Source organism: Corythoichthys intestinalis, chromosome 7 (genome assembly GCF_030265065.1).
Source record: "Corythoichthys intestinalis isolate RoL2023-P3 chromosome 7, ASM3026506v1, whole genome shotgun sequence".
Classification (NCBI taxonomy): domain Eukaryota; kingdom Metazoa; phylum Chordata; class Actinopteri; order Syngnathiformes; family Syngnathidae; genus Corythoichthys; species Corythoichthys intestinalis.
In genome coordinates this window covers 21,364,026-21,386,562 of record NC_080401.1, presented here as the reverse complement: position 1 = coordinate 21,386,562, position 22,537 = coordinate 21,364,026, and the positions used below count along the sequence as shown (strand labels likewise).

Here is a 22,537-nt window from a genome sequence, read left to right as displayed (position 1 = left end):
ATGACTGGAAACCGTGAGTAGAACTTTTTTTTTTGGTAGTAATTAGCAACGTATGTAAATTACAATGCAGAGGTCATGTAGATCCATTTCAGTGGAACGAACCAACACAATTTTGGCTCAGCCAATACAGCCTATAAGAAATGGCCCAATGTACTGTATGAATAATTCAGAATGGAATCATAGTTCCAGAACAGTTTCAGAACTAGGCGCGGTATATAAAAAATGTCTGAGGACAGAGAAAAAAGTGGTACAAAGGGACAAGGTAAATTCATTTAATGTAAACCTCCATTTTAAAGTTTTGTTTGATCATTACAGTGTATCTACTGTGTTAGATAGCTATACAATCCCATATCCATTAGACAGCTCTAAAAAAAGTAGTGTTCGTGTCTAATCAAAGATCACAATACAATTCCATAAAGTACATTTAAATTAAACGATGGACAGTTAGGCACTAAAACTATTCAATGCTGTTGAAAATCGCTTCTTTTTAAAAGTGGTAGCGCAGCTAAAATGTTCTTGCTGAAGTTCAGCAGAACTTAAATAACTTTTTAATTAGCATGTAAGTGAAATTAAAAGCAGCAAGACTCTGCAAACAGACTGCAGGCATACTGAGCCCTAATTGTTTCTAGCACACACCAACTTGCAACGCATCGAGGCAGTAACGCCTCCTATTGAGACACAGACACAAACTAACAAGGATGCTCAATTCATGCTTAACTGGCAGACTTAACAGTTATCATTATGAAGTGTTGCATTATAAATAAAATAGATAAAATAAGATAAGACAAAATAAGAGCTGGAAAATCTCACCAATAAAATGCACCTAATATCAGGTATTAAAGCAAAACCAAGTGTTCTTTTTTTGTTTTTAAAATTCCTCAATACATTAGAAGCTGTTAAGATAACAAAATGCTGATCACATGAATTGATTGATGCAGTGAGAACAGCGATAAACCACTGTGTTTTGTAAGCCACGTGCTCAGGGTTCGAATTTCCTGCGTCAACGTGTTCTGCTAAGTCTAACATATCTTGTTATTAAATCCCAAGAAAGTTCATGCAGAACCTCAGCAATCGCTGCCACGCTGCCATGTTGGGAAAGAAGGAGCACTAGCTTGGCTAAAGAGCCATGTAGCTTGACTTGCTCAACCCAAAACCCCGCCTAGTTCACGCCCACCGAGTTTGACGAGCCAATAAATAAATGAAATTATTTCATGCTGTATAAGGGAAACAACAGTGCAAGAATGAAATAAATAAAAAGTGAAATAATTATTGAAATAAATAAATGAAAATGAAATAAAAGTTGAAATAAATAGGCATTGAAAATAACAAATAAATAATGAAATATAAGCATTTTAATGACACATTTAATAATTTAGTTAATTGTGTATTTATTTATTTAATTTTTTGCACTCCGGGTCCTCTCTAGAGAGGACACCAAACAAGTTAACAACAATATAGAAACCCTAGAAACTCTTTGAAATTATGAAAACACTCCTACCATTTGAAGAGGCCTCTTTTGAAGGTCCTTCTCCATGACAAGTCTATCATGGTCAGTGACAAAGAGACCTCGCTCAGTAAGAGACTGAATGACGGCATCGTGGCCCAATAGAGGCTCAGCAGGATTGGTCTTCAAGATGAGGCTGGCGGCCCGGCAGTAGAGGTCAGCAGACAGCAAGAGACTGGCTACAGGAGGCTTAAGATGCTCCTGCTCATACTGGTCTGTGTAGAAGGGCTCTTTCAAGTCTGCTGGAATGCTGTCTGTTTAAGAAATGGGAGGAAATTAAGTAATTATCTAAAACTACCGCATTCTGAAGCATTTAATTCCCCAAAGTGCAAATAATCACATCAGTGAGAAGATTCTCTCTCAATACTTTTTTACAGTGCTTATTTATGGTACTCTGCCATGCAATAGCTTGACACGAAGATACATGGATAAACCTAGAATGTTACTATGGCAACCGTGGCAAGAGCACCACTCTATCGATTCATCTAGTCTGTTTCTCCAGCTCCCAGGGAAAACCCTTTCAAATCAAAAGGATACCTTGTTTGTGTGTGTTTGCATCTACATTCATGGATGTGTATAGATTCCATTTCACTAACAAAAAAGAATACTTCAACTGTTTAGTTTGCAAATTAAAAATTAATATTCACAGGGAAATAGTTTCTGCTAACACACAATTAATTGATTGTTTTTTCTCTTATTGTGGATTAAAGCCAAGATAGATAAGATAAGAACACGATTAGGAATGTTTATCAAATGCAAGCTTGGCGCCAGAGAAATAGATGTAAAAAATTGATTTTTTAAAGAGCATGAAGCAATGAGTCAAACCAATTGCTCACACTTCCCAACTCAACAAATTTAAAGAGTCAGTCAGTCGATAAATCACCTCCTCATGACTGCTGTCAATGAGCTCATCTGAAAATGGACTCTTTGTCAACAGAAATACATCAGCAGCTTTCTTTGCTCAAAAGATTTCAATTTTTACATTTATGTTATAGAATATTGATTATAGCCAATAATAAATATTTCCTCCTGTATATTAAATTCTATGCAAATGAGTCAGAAGTCCAAATTTTGTTATTTACATCACCACTTATAGTTGGTGGTATGGCTAAGAGGGCCCTTCTCCTCACATTAGACCAAAAAAAAAAATGCCCCTGATAAGATTAGCATAGTAGCTTCTAATATGAGGAAACGCACATATAGTTGGTGGTATGGCTTAGAGGGGCCTTTTTGTCACATTAGACAAAAAAAAAAAAAAAAAAAAAAAATCGCCCCTGATAAGATTAGCATAGTAGCTTCTAATATGAGGAAATGCACGCATTCACACAAATCCTTCGGTTTCCTCTGATCATGAGCATGAATCATTCTTTTCAGCATTTCTTAGAAATTCAATTAATGGGTGAATCAAAATTTAATTTAGACTATACTCATCGAATCACATTTTTGTATATACAGTAAACACATATACATACTGTTCATTAGTTTAAAATAATATTACAATTATTTGACAGGGCCTCTTTAGCCAGATTTTAGTGTGCATTTCAAATACTGTACTACTTACAATAAAACAGCTGGCCAATTGAGCAGGCTCCTCTTGAATACATAGTGATCCTGCATAAATGCAATGAGGGAGATGCATTTGAAGGACTCGGAACAGAAAAGCGTGGGCTGAGTTAGAGCCTGCTCCCTCGCTCACCCTCTCTGGAGGACTGTATTTTTGGAATCAGCCCATTCAATTCAGTGAACTGAAGATCTGCAAGGGATTTAATATTTTCTGGGCTTTTTCAACACAGTGACAATGAATGTACAAGCATTTTGTGCCAAAAAAATAGGAATTCATAAATTATTGTAGAGCCGATGAAAATAATGTGAACAATACCAGGACAGTATAATTGCTGTACAGTATGGATTTTTTTTTGTGTGCTATCAGTTTTAAGATATATAGCATAGAAATGATGCAAATGCATACAATTGTTGAATATGGAGCCATCTATTCACTGTACTTCTTATCCTCACTAGAGTCACAGATGAATTGGAGCCTATCCCAGCAGACTGTGAGTAAACTGGACCAGCTGCCAGTAGTGCTGGGCGATAGAGACCAGAAGTCATATCCAAATATATTTAGTGAGGATGTCCCGATTGCCTATTTTTAGATCCAAGTCTGGGTCACCTGATTTTGAGGATCTGCCGATACTGAGCCCCGATCCGATACCGATTTTTTTTTTTTTAAAACAAAAGTTCCAAACATGTTACAGTACTATAATGTTTTCAGTACTTCCTCTTTTTCCGGGAGTGTTGCGGTGTATAAAACATATATATTTTAGTTTCTTGTATTTCTGGATTATTTTGTCACTTCTTAGCCCTTAAAAATATTTTTTTTTAAAAAGGCTTTGTATTTTCTTGTTTTTATAATTATAACAATTTATAATTTGTTTAATGCTGTGATAGAAACAAAGAAACATGCCTGCATTCCAAACAGTTGCGCAATACATGCAAGTATACAAATACCATGTAGACACCACACTTCACATGAGCTACAAGCTATAAAGAACACTACAGCGTCAATGTGACCGACAGGCTGTGAACTGTGCAAGTGAATGAGTCTGTGTTCCAATCTGCATCACCCGATGGATGCAATGAATTTTTATGACCACAAGGTGGCAGAAACGTACTGTAAACTGTCAACTGGCTCTTAACACTTGAGACTCTAGTCAGCACAATGTTTTTTAAAATTAAAAACCCAATCCTTTTCACCCGATTCCAATCCTCTGAAAAATGTTCTGATCGACCTGATTTCCGGTCACGTGATCGGATCAGGGATATCCCTAATATTTAGGCTTAATATCGATATCTATATACGATATCTTTCTCCATATTTTCTTTGAAAACACAGAGGAAATGTTCACTCTAAGTAAAAGCCAAATATGACATGTCACAAGTAATTTCATTGAAACAAGCTGTTTTAGTGAAGTGTCAAAAGGAAATATATGAACAATTTTTTTCACTTGCTTCATGAAAAAATGCGCAGTTATTCAAATTATAAATAAAACAATACTGTAGAATAACAGGACTACTTTATTTGAAAATTAAGCTCCATTTGATGCACATTTGAAGTTGAACTATAACAATATATAGTGGGCCTGCACAATATATCGCTTGAATATCGCCATGGCAATGTGCGAATGCGCAATAGTCCCATCCAGGACGTGCGACTGTTTTTTTGTTGTTTTTTTTTTTTTTTATGTATACTTTTGCTTTTCTTCATAAAAGCAGCAATTGTGCAGAGACATGGCTTTTATATAAACCAATCTTCATCATTCACAGAAATACCACCTTAACCTGGATTGAACAGTATTAAATGAATACTAGGGATGTCACGATCACATATTTTTGCACCTGAGTCAGAATCCGAGTCACCTGATTTCGAGAATCTGCCGGAATTTTTATTTTTATTTGCTTTGATGCTCACACTGCCGAGAACAGCCTCTCACTTACACAATGAATGAGTTGCTACAACACACTTCAGTGTGTGTACCAAGCTTAACGATGATTAAAACATTTGTGCCTTTGATCAGAGTTAGTGAGGCGTCTCTGGCCAGATCAAAGCTACAAATCTGTCAATCATCGTTAACTTTAAGTACCAAACGCAGTATACAATATATCGCAATATATCGCAAACCCCTCAGAAGTCACGATGTCAGTTTTTTCCTATATCGTTCAGCCCTAATATATACAATATAGTCTAATTCCATACCATATTAAAAAAATATATCGAAATTATTTTTTATATAACTATATATCGCCTAACTCTAGTTGCTAGCCAATCAAAACAAAATAAATATGGATAATTTATTGGCCTGACTGGTCGGTGTAAAAGGACAGCAGAAAAAAAAAGGATTTATATATTTATTTAGGAACTATTTACATATTTAAATTTGTCATCAAGTGAATTAATCACTTTTACAGTTGGTGAATATTCCGTAACCAATCATAACACTGAAGATGTCATCATTATTGTCTATTAGTATTCAATGCATGCATTGTTTATGATGAATACACATTACAGTATTTTCATTACACATCCTGAGTAAAAAGGACTCTTCATCTTGCACATCATTCGGCCATTATAAGGAAAAAACAAATGTTTTTGAGCATCAAGTCATGTGCATCACCATCTTTAATAAATCTAATGGTACCAGATGAGGTGTCCCACATACAGTAGTATGATGTCTGTTACTGTTCTAATTATGAAACGCGCAGTGTTTTCAAGGTTACTCCTTGACACCCAAAACATTGTTACCATCACGCAAGACTAACATATTGATCACTGTAAACCACTCTGGTAATAGCTTGTATCTTATCTAGTAATATGCGTTGCGTTTTCCATTTTAAAATTCGGAGTGATCCATAATCTCCATCTGAGGACGTAGAGGCTGCTTTGTCAAGACGGTTCACTTAAATTAAATAAATAATGTGCTTTGTATTTTGGTTCTTGATGTTCTTGTTTTCGTGACATGCATACCATAACGAGAGTCATATCGCAGATTAATAAAAGCGCTAAAGAATAATAAAAACAAATGACGAAGGTAACTGATTTACCTACCTCTCCCATATGCTTTGGACAGAAGCCATGAGAAGCTGCAACAAATTTTGGCTCGAGGGAAGTCGTAATGTTCAAAAGACTTGATAGCTGGAGCAACGAAGACCTTCTTCGCATTGACGTCCTGAACTTCACCCATAATTTCCACGCAGTCCTTTTCTTCAGTCCTTAACAGAAAAACAGCTCCAAAGCATCCCAAATGGAATTCGGTGGAAATCAATGAGCAGCTGTCAATTGTGGAAATGGAAGGGCGAGTTGGTAGGGGTTCCTATCACTCAAACCAGTCTCGTTTACACAATGAAGCGTGGTGTTTTTCACCCATTCATCAGATGAGACCGGCGCCTTTGCACAAAGCAGCAGGGTCGCTTTCCTTGAATTTCTCGAGGAAAAGTGTTCTTCATTATGGACGGAAATGTGACGGTTTCCATTCTGTGGAACATGGGATTATATGATTTCTTCTCTGAGCATCCATGTATTCAAGTGAGAAAAATCGGTATGATTTGCGTCTATACTTGTTTTTCATAGCGCTGGAGCCGTGGTGCGTTTTCCCTCTCTGCAGCAGGCAGCCACTTTCACCACGCTCCAACAGCCTCTGCACCCTTGTACGTACAACGCATGCGCGTACGATGCTTTCAGTAAAGTCAGAACAAATGGAATGGAATTCTTGCTTCAGAATCAGAATCATCCTTCCATATTGTCCAAGTACGTTAGAACACATGGTCTTCCACTTTTTGTTGTTGTTGTTGTTAATTTACATTAGGAATAATCTCATGGCGCATTCAATAAATTAAATAAACAAACAAATATACTGTATCTCTCTCTCTCTCTCTCTCTCTCTCTCTCTCTCTCTCTCTATATATATATATATATATATATACCGCTCACAAAAGTATGATCAGTTATTGATGTCCAAACACTTTACTCAAAGATGCTGATACACTGCAAAATTCACCTGATTATTTGAACATAGTGTCCATAAAAACTAGGGTTGAGAATCTCTGGCATGAAGCCGATTCGATATGAATCTAGATACACAGGTTACGATTCGATTAAAAAAAAACGATACATTTTTAAGGCCGAGCGATTCGATACGATTCGATACAGTGTAAGAACGATACGGTTCGATAGAGTAAAAACAATACAATAGTAAATATTTGTTGTATTTGTACAGTATTTTAAACATGTAAAAAGACCACATTTCTAATATAGCAAAATTAAACAAAAAAAATTCATACCAATGTTATGTTTTATTTTTTTATGAAAAAAGAAATAAGGCTTAATATATGACCGTCATTTTGTTGGATGGGATTGATAATAAAATAAAACTCCAGTGACAGACAACAATAAAGTGCGGTAATTCAATGACTGTATTTCCTGGTGTTTTTAACACAAGAGGTAAGTAATTTAAGTGCAAACTTTCAACGTAAACATCTTACAAACAAAAAAATTAATTATATGCAGCAGCTCTAGAAAAAAAAAAAAGAATTAAACTTGCTAGTGTTATCATAAATAAATAATAAATTATGCTTTACAACTGGTATAATTGGGGGGATAAAAACATGGCATTTTAGACAGACAGGTCAATAATCATTTCTTTAACCTAATACACAGCAAAGTCATTCACTTATGCCTGTGCTTCCTCATTTTTTATTCCTCATCACTGTCCATATCTTTTTTGAAGGGCAGATTTTTCTTGAGGAAGATCAACTAATCCACATGTTCATGTTTAAGTAGACTGCGTTTCGTGGAAACAATATGCCGCCCTTTCCACCATTGTAGTGGGTTATTTTTCAGGGTTAAAAACTCACGATCTCTGTACCGCTCCACACTTCACACAAGCTCTGTCCCATGCGAACAGATCTGGCTGCCTTCATCACTTCAAAGTCCAACTTTTGTTTTCCTGGGTGCGTTGAATATCAATCGCTGCACGTCGCTGGCGTCGGTGATCACACTGTCCATTGTTTTAGCATGTTGGTTCGTTGCCACTACTAGTTTCGTTTTGGGCTGTGAAGAAAATGCTACGGAGCGCGCGTTACAGTGGTTCCGTTAGCTCTCGCGTTGTTATGACACGCCCGTGACGATCGGGTAATGACGGCGACTAACGGTTCTGCCTAAATGCATGGGAAGTTGAGGCAACCACGACTGTGAGTAGTGCTTGTCCATATTATATCATACGTGCGGTCTTGATCCAAGTGCGCTGTGTGGTGAATGACAAGCGCAGCATGTGAAGTAAAATATTAAGCAATGCATTGAGCTAGGGATTAGAAGCCGATTCTTGTGCTCGCGATAGCCGAATTCTATCTCTACTATCGGTTCATTGAATATTTAATGGCTAATTACTGTCGAATGGTAACTTTACTATCAATACATCTGTATCTCTCACCTGTAAAACCGGATATCCAGTCATATTGGTTTATCGTTCTCAAGCTTAAAAAAAACCTTTTGTGTGAAAGACAGGTAACCACATACCAACGGCGTAAGTTTGGTCTCAATGTTAGTAGGGACAATCTAACAGCATAAAAGTGATTCGGGAAAAAAAATAATTAAAAAAAAAATCTCTTTTTATCCAAGGACCGATCACCATCTGAGGCATACTACACTACCCCAAGACTCAAACCAAAGTACTGTACTCTCAATTCTGATGTGTGATGTTTCATGTCAGTTCATGTTCATGTCAGTCTCCCCCTAAGGTGGACTTATTCTTGGATAGCACCCGTTTTTTGTTATTTTTTAAAAATTTTTTTGATAAAGGGACTTTCACTCTGAAGCCACTGCATTACATTACCGTAATGCACATAATGCAAACAATGATCCAAATGAGGGACGGCTAGCTTGACTTTGTTGTTCCTTGTGAAGGCTGGCTTGACCGCAGTAGTTTTGCAGGTTAGCAAGTTTACACAGTTTAATGTTATGCTATCTCTGATGCAGGTTGGACTTTCAGTAGCAAAATTAGTGGTGTTTCCCCCACCTCCACAACATTGACATTTTTTTTTTTTTTTTTTAACATTCCTTACAGTGGCTGCTGCTGGCTGAAAAAAACTTCTAATATCCCTCCTCTTCGAAGTGTGCGGAGGAGGCAGCATGTTGTCGACATTAATCTGTCGGGGCTGTGTGAGTGTGCGTGTGTCTGTGTTGTGGAAGGGGAGATCAAGTCATCAGGCAAAATGTGCGTTTGAGGGGCAAAATGGACTGGCACATTCAGGAAGTGAAAAGTGATAAATGTAAGTCTTAACATAAGGAAAATAATTCACTAATAATGGTAGGGTTTATTCTATCCTTACAACATATGAGAAGACAATCTAAATTACCTATATAACTGAACTCATTGTATAATGCAAATAAGCTTGCCTAAAAGTTTGTAGGGACATTTGAACCTCCTGAAAAGTTGGTCGTGTTATGTCCCTACCATCCCTATGCAAACCTACGCCCTTGCCGCATACAGGGAAATAGATATGAATTCCCACAGCACAACTGAATAATCTCTGATTGCATCACAGCATCCTCGTGTGCCAGATTGGAAAATTGATCAATATGAGCCTAATATTGTTTATGCACTTCTATAATGCTATCAAAAGTTGAAATGTGTGCAAAAAAAAAAAAAAAAATCATCCCTCGAAAACAAACAAACCCAGATATTAATAACCTTTTCAGCGGTGAGTTTAACTCAATGTTAAGTGTGATCCCTTAACATTTGATGGAAGACACACCTGACCTTTGAGACCCGGAAGTAACACTAAATTACGATATTGAATTAGTGTCGGATAATGTCACAATGTTTTTGTTTTGGTTTTGTTTTTTTTTTAAACTGTATTGCAATTATAGGAGGATCTTTGTTGACATGCATGTGCGTCATTTACAAAAAAGTTAGTGGCTGAACACCTGAAGACCAGAGGTTTTGAGAGAATCTTAAAATTTGTATTGGCGACAAAATTGAAGTAATTCAAAGCCCATCCTTGATAAGAAATCCATCATTTGCATTTTTTTTTTGCATAATCAAGTACCAGTACCAAAACACATCAAATCAGATAGAACCTTTCTGGATTTGCTGTGTTTTGGTACTGGTCTTGCTGGTGCAGAAACCAGTAAATCCTGGATATGAGATTTGGTAAGATGAAAAATGTTGGTCTAACTTACCTGTCTTGGCAACAAATCTGTTAGGGAGACATTTGTTACTATTTTAATAAAAAGCCCTGGACCCTGGAGGCCTACGATTATTTTGTGTCAGGAAAAGTTGGGTCAATTTCTTTTGTGAATCACAAAGCCATAATCGTGCGGAAAGTGGATTTTATATAGCGCAAATTTGATCATTTTTTTTAAACCTCAAAATAACATAGATGTATAGAATTTTTGCTCAAAGTACTTTAATTATTGTTAGAATTATAGCTGTAGTTAGTTATGCACGACTAACCCCTTGTGCCGTACACTTGAAAGCATTTGAGTTTTGGCTGCCACCTATATTCCTATTAGAAAACAGATTTATGGACATTTATGTCAACATATTAAATGTAACGTATCCTGTACAAAATAAAATGACAGTCTGACGATACACCGTGTCAGGGAGCGCACGGGCAGGCAGGTTGTGTGGACCCAAATGCAAGGAAACAACAACGCAAGGCAGGTGGCAGAGAACTGAAAAAATGGTTTTAATTATAACTAACAAAAGCACAAAGTACAAACAAAAGGACTGGGGATCAAAAGGCAAGGTTCTAAACAAAACTTACTTAAACGGAGGGACTGGTACACGAAGGCTTGACATTGACAATGACGCAACAAGGAGTGGACAGAAAATGGGAGCTTATATACACACAAGCAGACAAGGGGTAACGAGACAACAAGGAACAGGTGAGCACAGGAGGATAGTCTAGGAGAAGGCACATCAGGTGAAATCAATGGGCAATCACAGGGACAAGTCACACTAGGAGAAAACAAACACAAAACCTAACACACCGACAATAGGCCTGCTGTAAATTTATCTGCATTTTGATACACAAAAGGTGGTGGCCACACAACTTTATGGAATGCGGTTCAGTGTGGTTAGTCCACAACTACACCTATACTTTTAACAATAATTAAAGTACTTTGAGCAAAATTTCTATACATCTATGTTATTTTGAGGTTTAAAAAAAATAATCAAATTTGCGCTGTATAAAATTCACTTTTCGCACGATTATGGCTTTGTGATTCACAGAAGAAATTGGTACAAAGCACGTACAAAACAAACAAACTACAGGTAAGATCAATTTCTTCCCAAACGAAAATGTGATGCAACGCAAAAACCATAAACAATGATGTCACAAAAAATCCTTGACCGTGGCTATCCTTTGTGTTTCCGTCAATACAATGAAAATTCAGCAGCGTTGATGCTGACTGGGGATATAACCTTAGTTCTTCTGTAAAGTAACTACATTTTCATTTTTTAGTATCTTCACATGTACAATTTATATCTGTCTCTGCATCAAATTACCAACAACAGTTTAGCTGCCTACAGCAACTACTATTATTATGTACAGAAAAAAAAAACAGGTGATGGTATTGTCAGCCTACCTTTTGAATGCAATTCAGTGATAATGTCTGTATGAGTAATTGATTCAAATGAAGAATGAGCGCTAACTTGAACTCTGGTGGCCACACCTTCCCTAAAACAAACAAACAAACAAACAAACAAACAAACAAACAAACAAACAAACAAACAAACAAACAAACAAACAAACAAACAAGCAAGCAAACAAACAAACAAACAAACAAACAAACAAAATACCTTCTTAAAGTCCTAGATAAAATGTGTTTTTGTGTGTACTGCACAACATCAACATCATCAACATCAACAACAACAAGAAGAATAACAACAACCACCACCACGACAACCACGAAGGCGACGATGATGAAATAAATGATAAAAAGCATGGTTGGTCCTTTCTTGCGGGTACGGTTTATGACTACAATTCCCAGCATGCAAAAGTATACGTCATTATTATGCGTCTCGTGCTATTGTTTTGCAAGGTTGGAAGCGTGTCGATTAGCAGTTGTGGTAACTTTACCGTGTTAAGTGTTTGGATATGCCTTTTAACGTGCAGGTACGATGGTTTTTCAGATTTAAAAAACTTGGAATGATGCTTTAATGTGTTATTTATTGCTGCTGTGTGGTTTTAGAAATTGGCTATTCGAGCTGGAGCAATAGCACGCTGGATCCCCGATGTTATTATTATTATTCTATGTTAAGAGACTTTGAAATAACAAAGTTACCACTATACACTATACTGATGTAGTCTGTACTCAGACTCAGGAAGTGTACATATTACGTTTGACATTTAAATTAAGATAACATGTTTGGTCGTATGTTTTTCTAACATCAGCCTTGGTCGAATGCTTCCTCCCTCAGATTCAAAGCCCGTAAAATGTTTATGCCAAGAGCCCTAAAAGTGAAGAGAACTAAAGACGACGCAAATCTTATTTTGAAGAAGCGTAAATGTCACGTTGATCAGCATCAGAATCATGATGAAGGCCGTTCAACGACGCATCTTTCTCAAGGGACTACAGACTCGGAAGTTGAAGAAACGACTACTGTTAAAGCAGGCGAAGACACATATGCTGTAGATGAGATTCCATTACGAGAAGAGTGCCAGGAATGTGCTTCAAGTGGTACTGAAGAAGAGGAGGAACCAGTGAAATCCTTCAAAAAGAATCAGAGATGGGCAGAGCCAGGAGAGCCTGTCTGTTTGATGTGTGGTCGCTATGGAGAATATATCTGTGACACAACTGACAGTGATGTTTGCAGTCTGGAATGCAAAGCCCGCCACTTGGCCCAAATAGGTTTGAGGACTGGAGCTGAAGTGTTTTATCAGAAGGAAACAAATGCAGCTAAAGAAAATCCTCAAATACAATTTACAACAATAAACTATTCCTATAAGGAGGATTTGTTCATATCAGGGCTGACGGATGTGCAGGTGCAGCATATTAAACAAGAACTGGGCATTGAAACTCATGGTAGAGATGTAAGCAGGCCTATCATAGAATTTGAACACTGTGGCTTTCCTGCTACCCTTAATGCCAATTTGAAATTAGCCAGTTATGTGGTCCCCACACCAGTCCAGATGCAATTGCTGCCTGTTGGTCTCACTGGCAGAGATGTGATTGCAAGCGCTGACACAGGATCAGGGAAGACTTTAGCCTTTCTCTTACCAGTAGTCCTGATGGCAATGAAGGTACAGTGGATCATTTTTCCATTCTGTTTATATACTATGTTCTGGCATTAAATTACTCTTGGCAGTGATTCGAGTGCATTTTCCCTTTAAGGATCATACTCTGAGTGCGGGTAGCCCGGTGGCTCTTATCCTTACCCCCACCCGAGAACTGGCCATTCAAATCGAGAGACAGGCAAAAGAGGTAGTGATTGGCCTCTCTAACATGAGAACTGCCCTGCTGGTGGGCGGCATGCCTCTTCCACCTCAGCTCCACCGCCTCAAACGGAGTATTAAAGTATGAATTCTTTTATTATCCCACATGGAAAAGATTAACGAATTACAAAATACTCTTACATGGAAATGTCTCAATTGTGTTCTCGTATTAATCATTTTTAGATCGTCATTGCAACACCAGGACGACTGCTGGAGATTTTAAAGCAGAAAGCTGTGAAGCTGGAAAAAGTAAAGACTGTTGTGGTCGATGAGGTATTACCGACATTATTCTATCATAAAGCAAAACTGTAAAGGGCTCATATGACCTGTTGTATTTTGTATATTCTGTTGTGACATATTCTGCAGGTTGACACGATGCTAAAGATGGGCTTCCAGCAGCAGGTGCTAGAAGTTTTAGAAAATGTCCCTGAAGACCACCAGACGTTACTGGCATCTGCCACTATCCCGGCAGGGACAGAAGAGCTAGCATCTCGTTTACTGGTCGACCCAATCCGTATTTCTGTAGGAGCGAAGAACCAGCCCTGCGCCGACATAAGGCAGATCCTACTGTGGGTTGAGGAACCTTCAAAAAAGAAGAAGCTGTTTGAAATTCTGAATGTAGGTTACACCCACCCACCCACACACACACCCACAACCCCGCACACAGGATTGTGAATATCTACACTACTGTTTGTGGTCACCCATAGAAGTTTTGTTTTCTATGGAAAGTAAAAAGTCACACTTTTTTATCACATGTTTTTCTCCAAATTAATGGAAAATATATTCTTAACATTAACAAGGTTAAAAATAATGATTATTATTCGAAATGTTGCTTTCATCAAGAATCATCATTTTGAGGCAATTATAGTATCTCACAATTTTGGTATTCTAGCTGTTAATTTGTTGAGCTAACTTGGAGAGATTTCACCTGAAGTCCCTGTCATTAATTGGCTTGGCTTGATGGGCACTTCTTGCGTACCATATGATCAAACTGCTCCCACAACAGTTCAATGGGGTTGAGATCTGGTGACAGTGCTGGCCACTCTATTACAGTGTGCCAGATGCCTGCTCCCTAAATACAGTGCCCTTCATAATTATTGGATTTATAATAATTGTGTTTTTTAGCTTCTAATATATTTTTTTCTAAATAATATGGGACCTTAATGGAAAAAAAGAGAAAAATCCAACCTTCAATACAAGTGCATTTATTCATTGGGGAAAACATCCCACATAAAGAAATAATTATTTGACATCAAATAATGTGTGTCACAATTATTAGCACCCCTGGTGTTAATACTTTGTACAACCCCCTTTTGCCAACAAAACGGCACCTAATCTTCTCCATTAATGTTCCACAAGATGGGAAAAGACAGAAAGAGGGATCATCAGCTCTTTGCAGAATCTCTCTAAATCAGACATGTCCAAAGTCCGGCCAAGGGGCCAAATGCGGCCCGTGGTCAAATTTCATCCGGCCCCCGGCCTCTGTCATAAAATCAATAACGTCTGGCCAGCACACAGACTTAATAAATTGGTCAGCAGTACTGCAACCAGCATATGAAGTAGCTTACACACGAAATGCTGCTCCTCATTTACCCACTAAAAGGGAGCAGCACTTTAACCCTTTATTACCAAATGTATCACATTTGATACACCCAAAATTTCATGACTTTGAGACTAATTTAAAATTTTGACATTTCTTTTTGAAAAAAAAAATGATGGATGCAAGTCAGCACATGCATCTGCAGGTTCCATGAGAAAAAAAACATAATATAGCATGGGTTATAGATATTGGAGCGCTTAATACACATATTCATTTTGACTTTGACTTTTCTTTTTACAAATTTGAAAAATACGTTTTCAAATTTTGGGATTCTCTGATAATTGCTTCATGTTGCAAGTATTTAAGGGCTAAGCAACATTACTCCGTGTGACCCATTGCTTCCATTTTATAAAACAGCGACAATCAACAAAAAAAAAGAAAGTTGACTGTGACGGCCGACGCTTCAAGGATAGGTGGAAATTGGACTATTTCTTCAGTAAAATACGCAACAACTGTGTCTTGCCTCATTTGCAAAGAGACAGTCGCTGTTTTTAAAGATTTTAATGTGAGGCGATATTACCAAACAAGACACGCCGACATGTACGGCACGATTACAGGGAAGATACGCGGCGAGAAATCGAAGCAACTTGAAGCTAGTTTAATTTCATAGCAGTAGTATTTCACAAGAGCCCGAGAGTCGAAAGAGAATGCCACAAAGGCTAGTTGCGAGATTGTTGAAATTATTCATTAATAAAATAATAAAACAAATGTGACACACTAAATGACTTGCTAAATTTTGCTTAAATATATTGTTCTACGTAAAGGACGTCAGCCAAGGTCGGCCCCCCACATTTTTACTACGCCAAATGTGGCCCCCTTTGCAAAATGTTTAGAAACCCCTGCTCTAAATCATCCAGAGACCTGGGTCCTCTCCTCTGTACTCTCCTCTTCAGCTCACCCCACAGGTTTTCAATGGGGTTGAGGTCTGGGGACTGAGATGGCCACGGGAGGAGCTTGATTTTGTGTCTGGTGAACCATTTCTGTGTTAGGGTCATTGTCTTGCTGAAAGACCCAGTGACGACCCATCTTCAGCTTCCGGGCAGAGACAGATTTTGATATAAAATGTCCTGGTATTTCAAAGCATTCATGATGCCACGTACCTTAACAAGGTTCCCAGGGCCTTTGGAAGCGAAACAGCCCCACAGCATCACTGACCCACCCCCATACTTCACAGTGGGTATGAGGTGCTGTCTACACGGCAACAAGCTGTTTGGGAGGCATGCACGGAGAAAACCTTTCCACACTCACACAGTGGCGCCTCCAGAAATTTTTCATGGGGTGGCCAGATGGAGCCACTTAAAATCTTGGGGTGGCACACCAAAACTAACAGCCATAATTTCAGGTTTTCATTATATTATTGCAGTAAAAAGGTCAGGGGAAAACTATCAGAAAGACTTAAGTACACGGCTACTGATATACTTTGGTGTATTGTGTAATATTTCATGTTACTAATGATTTAATGTGCCTAGTCCATAACTGTCCAGTCAACATTTTGAGTTCCACAACAATTCTGTTTTACTGTGTTATGTGTATATTAGGCATAAGGTGTACATGTAACAAAACAAAATAATTACTGGGGAAAAGCAGGTGCTGGCAGATTTGTATTTGGGATGAAATGCATAACTGATGCTACAACAATCTACAATTTACTGGCAAGCGGGGCGGCCAGTGGGGTGGCCAACAAATTTATAGGGGTGGCCGTGGCCACCCCCTGGGGGCGCCACTGCATTCACAATCATAAACGCAAACGTCTGGAGTTCGCCAAGCGGTATTGGGGCTTCAACTGGGACCGTGTGCTTTGGTCAGATGAGACCAAGATTGACCTTTTTGGCAACAAACACTCTAAGTAGGTCTGGCGTGCCACGAAAGATGCGCATGCTGAAAAGCACATCATACCCACTGTGAAGTATGTGGGTGGGTCAGTGATGCTGTGGGTCTGTTTCGCTTCCATAGGCCCTGGGAAACTTGTTAGGGTGCATGGCATCATGAATGCTTTGAAATACCAGGACATTTTAAATCAAAATCTGTTGCCCTCTGCCCGAAAGCTGAAGATGGGTCGTCACTGGGTCTTTCAGCAAGACAATGACCCTAAACATATGGCCAAATCTACACAGAAATGGTCCACCAGACACAAAATCTAGCTCCTCCCATGGCCATCTCAGTCCCCAGACCTCAACCCCATTGAAAAACCTGTGGGGTGAGCTGAAAAGGAGAGTACAGAGGAGATGACCCAGGTCTCTGGATGATTTAGAGAGATTCTGCAAAGAGGAATGGCTCTTTCTGTCTTTTCCCATCGTGTGAAACATTATAGGAGAAGATTAGGTGCTGTTTTGTTGGCAAAAGAGGGTTGTACAAAGTATTAACACCAGGGGTGCTAATAATTGTGACACACATTATTTGATGTCAAATATTTATTTCTTTATGTGGGGATTTTTCCCCCACTGAATAAATGCACTTGTATTGAAGTTTGGATTTTTCTCTTTTTTCCCATTAAGGTCCCATATTGTTTAGGAAAAAAAAAATATTAGAAGCTAAAAAACACATAATAATTATAAATCCAATCATTTTGGAGGGAACTGTAGTGCTTGCATAATTTGATTGTGTGCTTTGGGTCATTGTATTGCTGTAGGATGAAACTTGCTCCAACAAGCACTGTCCAGAGGGTATGGCATAGTGTTGCAAAATGGAGAGATAGCCTTCCTTTAAGAGCACGCTGAACAGTGCCTGACACCATCTGTCAAGGATGGTAGAAGTAATGTGATAGATTTAGGCCTGCTATGGTGCTAAATGGAACATAATAAACCCATTTAATCCCTAGTTTACGTCAGACATTTAAACATCCAAATAAGGTGTCATTGGCAGCCCATTAGGCAATCAATAATAAAAACAATTTAAAAAAAAATACAATGATCCCTCGTTTTTCGCGGTGTAGCGCACCCCCCCAAATTCTTTTTATTTATTTAGATTTATAATTAGACATATATAAAAGACGTGCTTTTTCACATTTTTTTCTCTCAAAGTATAATTTAAAACTTATCTATACTAGTATATGTATATTAATAAATTTTTAAACACTTCAAATGTAATAATTAGGATGAGTTTTAAACACGTTACTGTCCCACTGAATTATTTTTAAACAAGAAAAAAATGTTGAAGCCCAATCAATTTAAAAAAAAGTTTAAAAAAAGAAAAATGTTTGTCTTTATTAAATGCTTCATTGAGTGAGTCCACTCAAGCTGCTTACTTACGCACAATAAGTTGCCACAGCAACTGTTTAACAAGCTCAACGATTTTGACGCATGCGGCGCTTTGAAGTTTCGGTTTACCAGCGCCTCTGCCAAGATCAAAGCTTAACTGTCTGTCAATCATCATTAACTTTAATAATCAACTCCTGTGCACTGCCTGACCATCAAAGAGCATGGAGAGGGAGAAAGGAAGAGTGAATACATTTTCTTTTACCTTTTCAACGCATTGTACTTATACAACTTAATTCTTTGGTTTTACAGGACAATAAGTTGTACCAGCCTCCAGTGGTCGTGTTTGTAGACTGTAAACTTGGTGCTGATCTGCTATGTGAAGCGGTCGCCAAGGTGACAGGCCTCAATACAGTGGCAATCCACTCAGACAAGAGCCAAATGGAACGTAACAGAATCCTCAAGGTGAGGCCAGTTTCACCCAGGTCACCCGTGGTTCAGCCGATAATTTACTGTGCCTCAATTGACACTGGATTCAGCTGTGTTATTCTTCAACACTTGTTTTTGTATCTTTTGAGAAAGGCCACACATTCAATCCTTCTGTTTTGTAGAGTTGCTTGGATTGCAACAATAAATCTTTCAATTCTAGTGACATTTATCAGACAAATAGTTGGTAAAAATTGAATGGTCTTGAATTTGGCTTAAAGGAAGGCAGTGAGTGCACTGTCGGCTTTACTTTTTTTTCCTGACATATTTGGCCATGGTCAGGAACACCTTCACATATAGTGCACTCACAATAACATTGACTAATCAGTTGATACGTGATAAGAACACATACACATAGCTATGAGCCCATACCAGTTTCCATGGTTCTCAACTAAAGAAAATGGTTTAGAGTGAGACTATATGTGTGGATGTTTGTGCTTAGTATTTTTTCTCTAGAATATTTTGAGCAGGGTCAGGAATAAATTCAAACAAATTTGTAAACTTGTTTCCCATCAGCATTCTTGATTGGCCAAGAAACGTGAGGCTTGATGTAGATTGGCAATTGGTTTGTCACTCAAGTCACTCAAACGCGGGAGTGGTAAAATAAAAAATAAAAAAAAAGAACAGCGATTAAGCTTCATGAGGTTAGATAATCGCAGCAGTAAAAACCTCAATGTCGACGCGATGTAGGTTAATCGTTCAGCGCTAACATTAGCCACCAAAACGGTGATGGAAAACTCCATAACCCCATCTGGGGAAAAAGAAAACAGGAAACCTTGATAAGGGCCCGCAGATGGGGAATAAATGTGACTTCAATTATTATTCTATAATGATTTAATGTGCAAATGTGGTAATTTGTTCTTTTGTATCTTCAGGGGCTTCTGGATGGTAACTTTGAGGTGGTAATCAGTACAGGTGTGCTTGGCAGGGGATTGGACTTGGCCAATGTCAAACTGGTGGTTAACTTTGATATGCCAAACACCATGGATGAATATGTGCATCAGGTTAGTGGTTTTGCATGATTATTATTTTAAATTTGTGGTCAGTAACACACAAATATACATTTCGTTCCTGTTTAGGTGGGTAGAGCTGGCCGTCTGGGTCACAGGGGAACTGCCATCACGTTTCTCAACAATAACAATAAACGTCTGTTCATGAGTGTAGTGAATAGGGTCAAACCAACAGGAACCATCCTACCCCCACAGCTCCTCAATTCACCTCACCTCCATGAGCAGCAAAGAAGAGAAAAACAACAACCAAAGTTGAGGCACGGTGAAACACTTGTGAACAAAAATAACCTAATCAATATTATTAAGAAACATGACAGGCACAAAAAATAATGCAAATCGCCTTAGCTGGCGAGCAGTTGTTCATTGTGATATTTGCATAGGTGCTGTATGTAAATTGATTTTGTATTAAGCTCTTGTATCAATCTAATTAAAGGTAAATATTCACCTGGAAGAAATAAACACAATTACCAGTAAGTTGGAGCAATAGTGACAAACTCTTTTTCATACATTGTAAAGCATAATTTGTAGTAGGGTGACCAAACATCCTCTTTTGCCCGGACAAGTCAACTTTTTACGTCCTCTCCGTAGTGTTCGGCGGGTTTTATAAATTCATGAAAATGTCCGGGACAGGACTCAGTTTGAAGAGAATCCCTCCGGCCGCTGGGGGGCAGCGCCTGCTTGCGTTGACGTGGTTCCTACTAGTAGGGGGAGAAGGAGTAGTTCTTCCTCTTGTTTTTTGTTGGAAGTTTATCCCATGTACAGTGGGTAGAAGTATTTGATACACAGTCAATGGGAAAACCCATTGGCAGTATCAAATACTTGGTCTCCCCACTGTATCATTGGACATTACCGTCATCCTCTGGGTTGATGGTTTGGCAAGAGATTAGGCAGTTACAGACTACAATAAGGAGTAGTTCTAAGAGACGTTTGTGCTGTTGTAAATTATAAAAAATTTTTAGTTGGCACATAGCCTACTGTGTGTGTGGACTACTGGACTACATTTCCATGGGTCTGCATTATATATTTTTTAATCATTTTTTGGGCGTTTCTATTGTTTATTTTTTTAAGAAGAATAAAGCCTGTTGAGTAACCTGTAACCTGTTGAGTAAAAAAAATATTTCCATATAGTATATATATGGCAATATACTAGTCCTCAATAAATTAGCATATTGTGATAAAGTTCATTATTTTCTGTAATGTGCTGATAAACATTAGACTTTCATATATTTTAGATTCATTACACACAACTGAAGTAGCCTTTTATTGTTTTAATATTGATGATTTTGGCAAAAAAGTCAAGAAAAACCAAAAATCCCTATCTCAAAAAATTAGCATATTATGAAAAGGTACTCTAAAGAAGCTACTAAACTATTCATCTGAATCAACAAATTAACTAAAAACCCCTTGCGAAAGATTCCTGAGGCTTTTAAAAACTCCCAGACTGGTTCATTACTCAAAACCGCAATCATGGGCAAGACTGCCGACCTGACTGCTGTCCAGAAAGCCATCATTGACACCCTCAAGCAAGAGGCTAAGACAAAGAGAGCAATTTCTGAGCAAATAGGCTGTTCCCAGATTGCTGTATCAAGGCACCTCAGTGGGAAGTCTGTGGGAAGGAAAAAGTGTGGCAGGAAACGCACAACCAGAGGTGACCGACCGCACCCTGAGAAAGATTGTGGAGAAGGGCCGATTCCAGACCCTGGGGGACCTGCAGAAACAGTGGACTGAGTCTGGAGTAGAAACATCCAGAGCAATCGTGCACAGGCGTGTGCTGGAAATGGGCTACAGGTGCCGCATTCCCCAGGTCAAGCCACCTTTAAACCTGAAACGGCGGCAGAAGCGCCTGACCTGGGCCACAGAGAAGCAGCACTGGACAGTTGCTCAGTGGTCCAAAGTACTTTTTTCAGATGAAAGTAAAATTTTGCATGTCATTTGGATATTAAGGTGCCAGAGTTTGGAGGAAGACTGGGGAGAAGGAAATGCCAAAATGCCTGAAGTCCAGTGTCAAGTACCCACAGTCAGTGATGGTCTGGGGTGCCATGTCAGCTGCTGGTGTTGGTCTGCTGTGTTTTATCAAGGGCAGGGTGAATGCGGCATTTTTCATTTTCATTCATATTTCATTCATTCATGCATTTTCCCGCACGACCTGGCACCTGCTCACAGTGCCAAAACCAATGGTAAATGGTTTACAAACCATGGCATTACTGTGCTTAGTTGGCCAGCCAACTCTCCTGACCTGAACCCCCTGGAGAATCTGGGATATTGTGAAGAGGAAGCTGAGAGACACCAGACCCAGCACTGTGGATGAGCTTAAGGCCGCTATCGAAGCATCCTGGGCATCCATAACACCTCAGCAGTGCCATAGGCTGATTGCCTTCATTCCACGCCGCATTGAAGCAGTCGTTTCTGCAAAAGGATTCCCGACCAAGTATTGAATGCATAGCTGATATAATTAATTGAAGGTTGACTTTTTTTGTATCAAAAACACTTTTTTTGTATTGGATGAAATATGCTAATTTTTTGAGATAGGGATTTTTGTTTTTTGACTTTTTTTTCTTCTTTTTTTTCTCCAAAATCATCAATATTAAAACAATAAAAGGCTTAAACTACCGGTACTTCAGTTGTGTGTAATGAATCTAAAATATATGTAAGTCTAATGTTTATCAGTACATTACAGAAAATAATGAACTTAATCACAATATGCTAGTTTTTTTTAGAAGGACTAGTATATATTTTATATAACCGAATT

General features: G+C 38.4%; 2 protein-coding genes across 7 annotated transcripts in view; one reads left to right on the top strand and one right to left on the bottom strand.

Annotated features, from left to right (window-relative positions):
* The window catches only part of camsap2a (calmodulin regulated spectrin-associated protein family, member 2a), a 58,726-nt gene extending 52,036 nt beyond the window's left edge, over positions 1 to 6,690 (bottom strand). For 4 of the 5 annotated variants that reach the window (XM_057840805.1, XM_057840807.1, XM_057840806.1 and 1 more), the window contains exons 1-2: positions 6,108 to 6,690; positions 1,499 to 1,758 (exon numbers count right to left, since the gene is read on the bottom strand). In XM_057840805.1, the coding sequence (XP_057696788.1) occupies positions 1,499 to 1,758; positions 6,108 to 6,243 (396 nt within the window). In that variant the 5' untranslated portion in view covers positions 6,244 to 6,690. The remainder of the gene's footprint in view (positions 1 to 1,498; positions 1,759 to 6,107) is intronic. The other variant, XM_057840809.1, reaches the window with a different exon arrangement.
* A 5,331-nt stretch (positions 6,691 to 12,021) lies between these two features.
* On the top strand, positions 12,022 to 20,262 carry ddx59 (DEAD (Asp-Glu-Ala-Asp) box polypeptide 59). 2 transcript variants are annotated; one of them, XM_057840819.1, is made up of 8 exons: positions 12,022 to 12,178; positions 12,484 to 13,306; positions 13,398 to 13,580; positions 13,682 to 13,771; positions 13,865 to 14,116; positions 18,605 to 18,757; positions 19,654 to 19,782; positions 19,858 to 20,262. In XM_057840819.1, exons 1-8 carry the CDS (start codon positions 12,078 to 12,080, stop codon positions 20,116 to 20,118), a joined length of 1,992 nt encoding a protein of 663 aa, XP_057696802.1. In that variant the 5' UTR covers positions 12,022 to 12,077; the 3' UTR covers positions 20,119 to 20,262. The 2 variants fall into 2 exon arrangements, with proteins under 2 accessions (XP_057696802.1, XP_057696803.1); XM_057840820.1 differs by having other exon boundaries at positions 19,943 to 20,088.
* Positions 20,263 to 22,537: the final 2,275 nt, after the last annotated feature.